Source organism: Camelina sativa, chromosome 19, assembly GCF_000633955.1.
Source record: "Camelina sativa cultivar DH55 chromosome 19, Cs, whole genome shotgun sequence".
NCBI classification, from domain to species: Eukaryota; Viridiplantae; Streptophyta; class Magnoliopsida; order Brassicales; family Brassicaceae; genus Camelina; species Camelina sativa.
This window is the reverse complement of record NC_025703.1, coordinates 9,069,305-9,079,270: the sequence shown is the minus strand read 5'-3', so window position 1 is coordinate 9,079,270 and position 9,966 is coordinate 9,069,305. Positions and strand designations below refer to the sequence as shown.

The 9,966-nt window shown below is 38.9% G+C and overlaps 4 protein-coding genes across 5 annotated transcripts in view; 2 read left to right on the top strand and 2 right to left on the bottom strand.

Annotated features, from left to right (window-relative positions):
• Positions 1-564, bottom strand: part of LOC104765657 — a 9,582-nt gene extending 9,018 nt beyond the window's left edge. The window contains exons 1-2 of the mRNA XM_010489414.2: positions 458-564; positions 45-123 (exon numbers count right to left, since the gene is read on the bottom strand). The gene's annotated coding sequence lies outside the window, so the exon portion shown is untranslated. The remainder of the gene's footprint in view (positions 1-44; positions 124-457) is intronic.
• LOC109131053 (phosphopantothenoylcysteine decarboxylase-like) lies at positions 848-3,019 on the top strand. The gene is made up of 3 exons (XM_019241559.1): positions 848-1,358; positions 1,485-1,748; positions 2,800-3,019. The coding sequence occupies exons 1-3, from the start codon at positions 1,017-1,019 to the stop codon at positions 2,827-2,829; spliced, it is 636 nt and encodes a 211-aa protein (XP_019097104.1). The 5' UTR covers positions 848-1,016; the 3' UTR covers positions 2,830-3,019.
• On the bottom strand, positions 3,078-5,293 carry LOC104765655 (pentatricopeptide repeat-containing protein At3g18020-like). The gene has a single exon (XM_010489411.2). It carries the CDS (start codon positions 5,279-5,281, stop codon positions 3,224-3,226), a length of 2,058 nt encoding a protein of 685 aa, XP_010487713.1. The 5' UTR covers positions 5,282-5,293; the 3' UTR covers positions 3,078-3,223.
• LOC104765654 (WUSCHEL-related homeobox 1-like) lies at positions 7,293-9,823 on the top strand. Of its 2 annotated transcripts, none has more exons than XM_010489410.2 (4): positions 7,293-7,610; positions 7,771-8,130; positions 8,328-8,389; positions 9,110-9,823. In XM_010489410.2, exons 1-4 carry the CDS (start codon positions 7,475-7,477, stop codon positions 9,602-9,604), a joined length of 1,053 nt encoding a protein of 350 aa, XP_010487712.1. In that variant the 5' UTR covers positions 7,293-7,474; the 3' UTR covers positions 9,605-9,823. The 2 variants fall into 2 exon arrangements, with proteins under 2 accessions (XP_010487712.1, XP_010487711.1); XM_010489409.2 differs by having other exon boundaries at positions 7,768-8,130.

The window sequence follows — 9,966 nt, the reverse complement described above, 5'->3', positions numbered from 1 at the left end:
AGAAACAAGTCATCTAAACCCAATAATAAAAACAGAAACCTTACTTGCAATAGTAAGCTCCTGAGCTGCGTTTGGTGAACTCTCGAACAATGGAGGAAGACTAGTGAATTTGGTCAGAAGAACCTGAAGAACATAACAATTAAAAACCACCAACATAAGAAGAAATCCTCACCATTCAATTGCAATATAGAATTAAACCCTACATGTTTTACTCACATTCACAATCCCTTAAAATAGAAATCAGCACTTACACTATTCTTCTAAAAGATCTCTCTAATAACCTAATTTTTTCACTTCAATACATCAAAGCTATCATAGATTCGAGACAAACCCCATCAATTCACCTAAAATTCAATCGATAAACCAGATATATATGCAAAGAAGAGAAATCGAAACAAATTAGGGTTCAAAGAAGAGAGAGAGAGAGAGAGAGAGAGAGAGAGAGAGAGATGTATACCTTAAGCTGAGACAACAGATCACTACATGTATCGTAATCCTTCCTCGCAAACGCCGCCTTGAATCTCTCAAAATGCTGTGAAACTTTCGTTAGCTATGGATCCATTGCTTAACCTTACCCAAAGACTTCTCCCAATCACCACCTTCCACGTGTCCAAGTAGATGGATAAAAAACGTCGCATTTAAAAAATCAATTCTTCAGTATTTAGCCATTTTAATTTAATTTAAAAAAACAATTGCCGGAGGACGGCTCAAAACTACGCCATTGCACATAGTCTTACATTGTTTCAGCAACCTTGAGATTATGTTTTGGTTTGCGTAATCGAGTTTGTGCGATACCTTTTAATGGCCCATTTGACTATTATAGAAAAAGGGCCTAAATAGAATGAGTCAACGGCCCATTTGACCAGCGGAGTAAAAATGATTATCCCATTCTCTCTCTCTCTTCCCTCTAAAACATTTTGATATTCTTCGAAACCAGATCAGTTTTTTTTTTTTTTTAGGGTTCCTCGCCGAACCATTCTCGCTACTTGCTGGATCTCTGAAGGTGTTAAAGCGCCATGGAGAATGCGAAAATAGACAGGCAAGATATGGAAGTGAACAACACCATACCGCCGAGGAAGCCTCGTGTACTACTTGCTGCTAGTGGAAGTGTCGCTGCTATCAAATTCGGCAATCTCTGTCATTGTTTCACCGAATGGGCAGAAGTGAGAGCCGTCGTTTCCAAATCATCTCTTCATTTCCTCGATAAACTGTCCCTCCCAGAAGAAGTGACTCTGTACACTGACGAAGATGAATGGTCAAGCTGGAACAAGATCGGTGATCCCGTCCTTCACATCGAGCTTAGACGTTGGGCTGATGTTTTGGTCATTGCTCCTTTGTCTGCTAACACCTTAGGCAAGGTAAAACAAAACAAAACATCTTTTAACCCACTTTACTTAGCCTCAATTGTGTGAATTGTGGAACATTCAATTGTCTGAATTGTGGAACATTCATGGAGATCTTTTGTTTTTTTCTTACCTTTATAGATTGCTGGTGGGCTCTGTGATAATCTTTTGACTTGCATTATACGAGCTTGGGACTACAGCAAACCACTTTTTGTTGCACCAGCGATGAACACATTGATGTGGAACAACCCTTTCACTGAAAGGCATCTTTTGTCGCTTGATGATCTGGGAATCACACTCATTCCTCCTATCAAGAAGAGACTGGCCTGTGGAGACTACGGTAATGGCGCTATGGCTGAGCCCTCTCTTATCTATTCCACTGTCAGACTCTTCTGGGAATCGCAGGCTCATCAGCAAAGTNCTACGCCATTGCACATAGTCTTACATTGTTTCAGCAACCTTGAGATTATGTTTTGGTTTGCGTAATCGAGTTTGTGCGATACCTTTTAATGGCCCATTTGACTATTATAGAAAAAGGGCCTAAATAGAATGAGTCAACGGCCCATTTGACCAGCGGAGTAAAAATGATTATCCCATTCTCTCTCTCTCTTCCCTCTAAAACATTTTGATATTCTTCGAAACCAGATCAGTTTTTTTTTTTTTTTAGGGTTCCTCGCCGAACCATTCTCGCTACTTGCTGGATCTCTGAAGGTGTTAAAGCGCCATGGAGAATGCGAAAATAGACAGGCAAGATATGGAAGTGAACAACACCATACCGCCGAGGAAGCCTCGTGTACTACTTGCTGCTAGTGGAAGTGTCGCTGCTATCAAATTCGGCAATCTCTGTCATTGTTTCACCGAATGGGCAGAAGTGAGAGCCGTCGTTTCCAAATCATCTCTTCATTTCCTCGATAAACTGTCCCTCCCAGAAGAAGTGACTCTGTACACTGACGAAGATGAATGGTCAAGCTGGAACAAGATCGGTGATCCCGTCCTTCACATCGAGCTTAGACGTTGGGCTGATGTTTTGGTCATTGCTCCTTTGTCTGCTAACACCTTAGGCAAGGTAAAACAAAACAAAACATCTTTTAACCCACTTTACTTAGCCTCAATTGTGTGAATTGTGGAACATTCAATTGTCTGAATTGTGGAACATTCATGGAGATCTTTTGTTTTTTTCTTACCTTTATAGATTGCTGGTGGGCTCTGTGATAATCTTTTGACTTGCATTATACGAGCTTGGGACTACAGCAAACCACTTTTTGTTGCACCAGCGATGAACACATTGATGTGGAACAACCCTTTCACTGAAAGGCATCTTTTGTCGCTTGATGATCTGGGAATCACACTCATTCCTCCTATCAAGAAGAGACTGGCCTGTGGAGACTACGGTAATGGCGCTATGGCTGAGCCCTCTCTTATCTATTCCACTGTCAGACTCTTCTGGGAATCGCAGGCTCATCAGCAAAGTGGTGGAACTAGTTAAACCATGGTTTCCACATGCATTTGGTGCTGTTTCACTATCTTAGATAATAGATTCTATCTGTCGGTACGCTTTTCTTGTATATCTTAAAATAGCTGTCTGGATTTATGTTTCTGGAGGAGTAGAATTGTTTGTTTCTTTCCTCGCTCTTAACTCTTTTAAGTATTGTCTTCAATTCTGCTGATTATTCACCTTTCTGAGCTTACTGAACTTTAGAATTTGCCGGCAAAAACCTGACAGAGAAACAAACAAAGCAACTTCTTTACTCACACACAGCGTTGGTAAAACCAATTCTCAGATCAGTAGTCATGATATCAGAAGCCACGAATTGCTTGAGAACCAAAAACATGTATAGCTTTTGAAACAGCCTATCCGAGGATGCAGAGTTTAAAATTAACTATCTCCTTGCACAGCTAGAATCAGGTAGTTTATTTAGTATCCGCCATGTCACAGCATCAGGAGCCTGACCGTTCGTCCTCATCTCCACCAACATCTCGTACGCTACTGTCTTCAACCCAATTCTGCTACACTCATCAATCACAGTATTATAGCACACAACATTAGGGATTGCTCCAGAATCTGCCAGGTCATATAGGAAATGGCAAGCATCAAGTACACAACCAGACCGACAAAGCCCTTTGAGAAATGCCGCATACACAAATACATCATGTCTGCCTGATGGCCATATCACATCATCCCAGAACTTCTTCGCCATATCCACCTGACTAGTCACGAACAACCCGTCAATGATTATAGCATATGTAGTACTATCCGCAGTCACACTCGCCTTTTCCATCTGATCAAACACACGCATAGCTTCATCTCCTTTATGCATCTTGAACAACCCACGTATAACAGCATTGTATGTAACAACACCTGGCTTAATCTTCTTCTCTGGCATAACCCGATTCAACACATCCAGAGCTTCTTCTGCTCTTCCTTGAGTGAGCAAGCCACACATAACAGTAGTTAAAGTCACAGCATCTGGTGCACAGAACTTCCCTGTCATCATATCACCTAGAACTTGCATAGCATCATCCACCCTACCCATCTTGCAAAATCCATTAATAACTGTGTTAAGTGTATACTCATCAGGCCTACAGTCTCCCTGAAGCATATTGACCAGTACATTCAGGATCTCAGTCGGGTTATCCATCACGCAGAGAGCTCGTAGATAGATATTATAAATTCTAGTCCTATCTACTCCTTCTTTTCTCAACATCAGCTCTAGAACATTCCTCGCTTTACCAACGTCCAGTTCCTTGCATAGACTCTCCACTAGGAGCTTATAAGTATATTCAGACGGAATAAACCCAAATTCAGATCCCTCTTCTAGCAACTGATAAGCCCTCATACAACCACGATCCTTGCACAAACCATGAATGATAGCATTGTATGACGTTCTTCTCGGTAACAACCCTTTACTCTTCATTATATAAACAATCCTCGCAGCTCCATGGTTTCTCCTGTATAGACACAAGGAATCTATCATATGCCCGTAAGCAAATTCAACGTTCACAGACTCGCATTGCGGCATGTTCTCTGCAATCTCGAAAACGTCATTGAAATATCCTTCCCTGCACATAGAATCAACGAGATTCGCAAAAGCTGCTGATTTAATTGATACATCAGTCTCCTTCTTCAAGTATACCCAGAGTTCCTTCATCAGCCTCCGTCCCGTTTCAACATCTCTCATTTTCAATAACCCATCAATAACAACACTCACTGTGAGAGAATTACGCTTTACGCCACGCACACGCATTTCGTCGAACACTTTATGAGCAGCTTTAATCTCTCGAATCTCGAAGCAACCACCGATCAAAGTTGTGTAAGTCACAACATTTGGGAGATGTCCCATGTTCCTCATATCTTTTAAGATCATACGCGCATCGAACACCCTACGAATCAAACAAAACTGATTGATCAAACGGTTGTAATTCGTCAACGACGGCACGAACTCTCTCTTGACACCGATCAAACGGTTAATAACACTTAACGTACTATCCGGAGATCCCGAGTCTAGCAATCTCGCAACGATAACATTGCAGGTTCGCTCATCTGGGATAAAACCCGAATCGACGAAGAGGAGACACCGACGGTGAGCTTCGTCGAATCTTCCGGAGTCACAAAGAGCGTGGATCACACTGCTGAGATTAAGCGAATCAGGACGATAACCACGAAGGCAGAGGCCGTCGAGAATACGAAGAGCTTCGTCTGGATTCTTTTGAACGGCGCAGAGACTGTGTATTCGTCTTCTCCAGTAAGCTTTATCGGTTACACTGCGTCGACGATCTTCTGTTTTTGTTGGATCTTCTTCTCCTCCTTCGTTGTGTATTCGAGCTTCGACATTATCAGTGACCATTACGGAGGCAGATGAGAAAGAGTGGGGTTTGATAGAGAAGAAGAAGAAGCCATTGTCTCTGGCTAGAAGTCGAAGGCGCCTGACGAAGATCATAACTTTTTTTCCAGCGAGCGATCTCTCTGTTTCTCTCTTACACTGACTTTTATTTTTTATCCCCTTATTGTTAGATGGGCTTTCATTGGGCCCAAAAGCTTGACGTTTGTAGACCCAATCCAATAAATGTTCGGATAGTTGGAAAAACTACAGATTATAGTTTTTTTTTTTTAAGAAAAAAAAAAAAAAACTGTAGTACGAATTTCCAGTTATACAATTTCTTTTCAATTTTGCTAAAAAAAGTTATTAAAATTTCTAAAGAGATTAGTCTATGTTTTAAATTTGTTAAATGAATAACACTAAATTTCAACTAAGAATTAAAAAAATCATAGACTATAACTGACTTGTAATATCGTACATGTGTGTGTGTGTGAAATAAACTAACTTTGCCTCGGAACAAGTAATACAGGATTGCTGAATGTCAGAACTGTTTTACAAATTTGATCATATATGAATGATTTAATTAATACACAATCACTTGCAAGCCACCAATATATATATATATGAAGAACACTTTGATTAATTTTTTTTTTCTTTGATTAAAATTTATAATTGACAAGATCCCTGTTCACTAATATGAGATGATTTAGGATATGTCATTTGTAAACAATAGTTTTTCATCATCACATAAACATTAAAACAAGTAAGGAAAAGAAAAGGATCGTCTAGTTCCAAAACTTAAGATTAGAAAATTTTCTCAAAAAGGAGAAAAAACAAAAGGATTAAGGAGGCTTGGGAAAAGACAGAAAAGGGGGATTTAAGATCCCAAAGAGAAGAAAAAGAAAGGAAAAGGGTTTTACAGAAAAGTGGGTTTGAGAGAGACAAAGGAGATGAGGTGAAGAGTGTAAAGGAGACAAAGCCTATATATGGGGCAGTTGAGAACAAGAATAATAGTGAAAGCCACCACACACACACATATATAATATGATCTCATGCATATTTCATAAAAACAAAAGATCACTCTAATACTACTCTATAATAATACTCATCAGTAATATATATATAATATATATCTATACATATAAAGGAACAAAAGAATGAATGAAAAAAAAAAAAAACAGAAAACAAAAGAGGGGAAAAAAAGAATGAAAGAAAAGGAGTGATGGGGAGAGATGGGAGAATGTAACGTCGCTATAAGCTCCTTCGCATCTCCCCATATCATTCATATCATATCATATCATATCATATCATATCCCCCAGAATTCCACGCCTCTCTCTCCTCTCTCACTAGCTAGTCAACCTCATCTTCCTTCCTCTCCTTTTCTCTCATGATATCTTCCTTCTATTAATAGCCACTAAAATCATATGGTACATATGAAGCTAAGATTGTATCTCCAAAAATAGCTTAGTGAAATTTGATATAGATGATCAATGAATTTACTGACTTGGTTAATTAATAGTGGTTTGTTGTACGTGCTTGCTTTAGAAGTATATGTTGGTTGGGAGGGAAGTTAAATATATTTGTATGTCAGTTTTATTTATAGTGGTTAAGTACTTTCATCATCCGCAGTGTAACCACGGTTTGAATAGTATTTTTAGTGGTACACATTGTTCATGAAAGCTTTATCTTTGCAAGTACAGATATATATGGGCTTAATGTCTATGAATCTATTACATGTCACATTAATCGTATCGTGTATAAAAACCAAAATAAAATATATAAACAAACCATATAGATTATATGAAATGATAAAATTCCTTCATGGAAAAGTATATACACGTTTACTATAAGCAGGGGGGATTATATGATGCTATATATATCTTTTAAATTAAACTATAACTGTGCATGATTTGGCAACCGGGTGTAGATTTTTTTTAAAAAAATAGAACAAATACAAAAACAAAGAAATGTATAATATTCATATGAACAATGTTAATATTTTGTAAAAAAAAAAAGAAGGAATGTGTTAGACTGCCTATCTCTTTCTATATATATATGCACACATATATCATATATGTGGTTACAAACCCCATTTCCATGCTCTCATTCACATATATATATACAAATATATCTCAACTTTATCACTCGACTTCAAAGCCAAAATAGCCAATACCTCTTTCCACCATTTGTCTATTTCCTCCTTCAACCATATATCATTTACATCTCCTTGACTTCAGAAAAAAAAACCTAACATATAATTGAACTGCTCTTCTCTCTCTCTCTCTCCCTTCAAGTGAATAAAATATATCAAAATGTGGACGATGGGCTACAACGAAGGAGGTGCAGATTCCTTCAACGGAGGAAGAAAGCTTCGACCACTCATCCCACGCCTCTCTTCTTGTCCCACCGCCTCCCCAAACACCAACTCTGACCACCGCTTTAATATGGGTCAGATCATCCTCTCTCTCTCTCTCTCTCTCTCTCTCTCTCTCTCTCTCTCTCTCTCTCTCCCTCTCTCTCTCTCTTTCTCTCTCTCTCTCATACGTTCCCTCTCTCTTTCTCTTGTTTGTAATGCTCACTTTCTTTATTGTTATCATTTTCACAGCAGTGATGACGATGACGGCGGAGCAGAACAAGAGGGAGCTGATGATGCTAAACTCAGAACCTCAACATCCGCCGGTAATGGTGAGCTCACGGTGGAATCCGACGCCGGATCAGTTAAGGGTTCTTGAGGAGTTGTACGGACAAGGAACAAGAACTCCTTCTGCCGACCACATCCAACAAATCACCGCACAGCTACGACGGTACGGGAAGATAGAAGGCAAAAACGTTTTCTACTGGTTCCAAAACCACAAAGCTCGCGAACGCCAGAAACGGCGACGACAAATGGAAACTGGCCACGAAGATTCGGTCCTTAACACAACGAGTCTTGTCTCAAACCACGGATTCGACAAGAAGGACCCGCCAGGTGAGATACCATATATAGAAAGATATATAACTTGAGGTGGTCGCTTACATGTCAAACAACTAGAGTCTTTTTGTATTAAATGTCATATTTTGGGTTGATTAGACATTTTTTTTTTGGTGTAATGTTAAAATTGGGTTGATTAGACATTTAGCTTCGATATTGACATTTTGACATTTAATTTAATGTAAATTTTGCAGGTTACAAGGTTGAACAGGCCAAGAACTGGATATGTTCGGTCGGATGCGACACACAACCAGAGGTAATGTATATCGATACATGTTTTTTTGGGTTAAACACTTAAAAGTACTTGGTGGTCTCCTGTTGGGCGCATGAAAGGGAATGTAATTAAGCATAGTGTAGAATTAGCATATGATTACAAATAGAATCTCATAAGAATACGTGAATTCTTCTTTTGGAAGTTTAATTTGGGTAAGTTTGAAAGAAAAACAACAAGTTAAGGCAGAGAAGATGAGGCGGTGGAAAGTTAGTTTATCGGGAAATGCAAATAAGCCTTAAGTAAAATATTCTCAGCATATAGTATAATTGTAGGAGTATTAAAACTAGTTATTTCGTTTATTAAAAAAAAAGAAGAAGAAGTAATTAATGGATTGATCCAAAAAGCTGCAGAGACTTTCCTTTCTGTCGGGACAGCTGCTACGTACGATCGATCCTTTAGATATGTCTTCTTGTTTTTCCTCAAAACCTCTAAATATTAATGTGCTTTTTTCACTCCAACTCATGCTTGAATAGACTGTTTTGACCTTGGTCTTTAACGGTCTCATTCTCCTTCACCCTTGTCCCTATCTGGAATTTGTTTTGACTGATTAATTTTGGGTCTGTGTGTGTGATGGGGGTTTTTAAACATCAAGTTTGTCGGTTTGCCTAAAGATTTTGACTTATTTGTTACAAATTTTACATTTTCCAATGCTAAATAAATTGACTAAATATGAATAATGTTCTTTTTTTTTTGGATATCTAGAAACCTTCCCTTGATGATCACCAAGAGGAGGCATGGAACATACGGGTAGAGCGCAATGGTCGTTGTGGAGGTGACGAGAGACGAAGCTTTTTAGGGAGGAACGTCACGTGGCAGATGATGCAGTTGCCACCTGGACTCTACCCTTCTTCACATCATCAGCAGCGGAACCTCATTCTCAATTCAACAAATGTTTCCTCCAACATGATCTCCACTAGCAATGTTAATACTGTTTCTGCTGCTAAAGATTCTGTCACGTTTTCACCTGTGCTTCTAAGCACGAGAGAAGCAACGAACGCAGAGACTTGTCGACGAAATTATGATGACAATAAAGGTCAAGAACGTCATGAAGAATGCTCCAACGGTGACTCGGATCATGAAGAACACACACTTGAGCTGTTTCCATTGACAAAAGAAGGGTTTTGTAGCGATGATGAGAAAGAGAAGGAGATCAGTGGCATTCACTGTTTCTATGAGTTTCTGCCATTGAAGAACTAAACCCTAATTGATGTCTTTCAAGAGCAAGACCTTTATTTTTGTTATTAGATGATTAGTTTAATTAATCAACCAAGTTGGAGAGAGAGAAAAGGTGTTACTTATTTAGGGTTTTGTCTGGGAGTGAGCGCAGGCGTGTCTTTATGGTGTTGATGTTAACATTTCATAAGGGTTTGCCTTAAAATGCACTTTGGACCACTTTCTTTAAATATTAAAAATGAACCAAACAAATTTAAGAAAATAATCGAATGACATGTGATTTTCTCATTAGTTTTTCTTTTGTGTGGATGTGATGAATTAGGGTTTGGATCATGAAACTTGCTTGATTTGGTTGGTGAATGAAGCTGTTTTGGTGCACTGGTGAT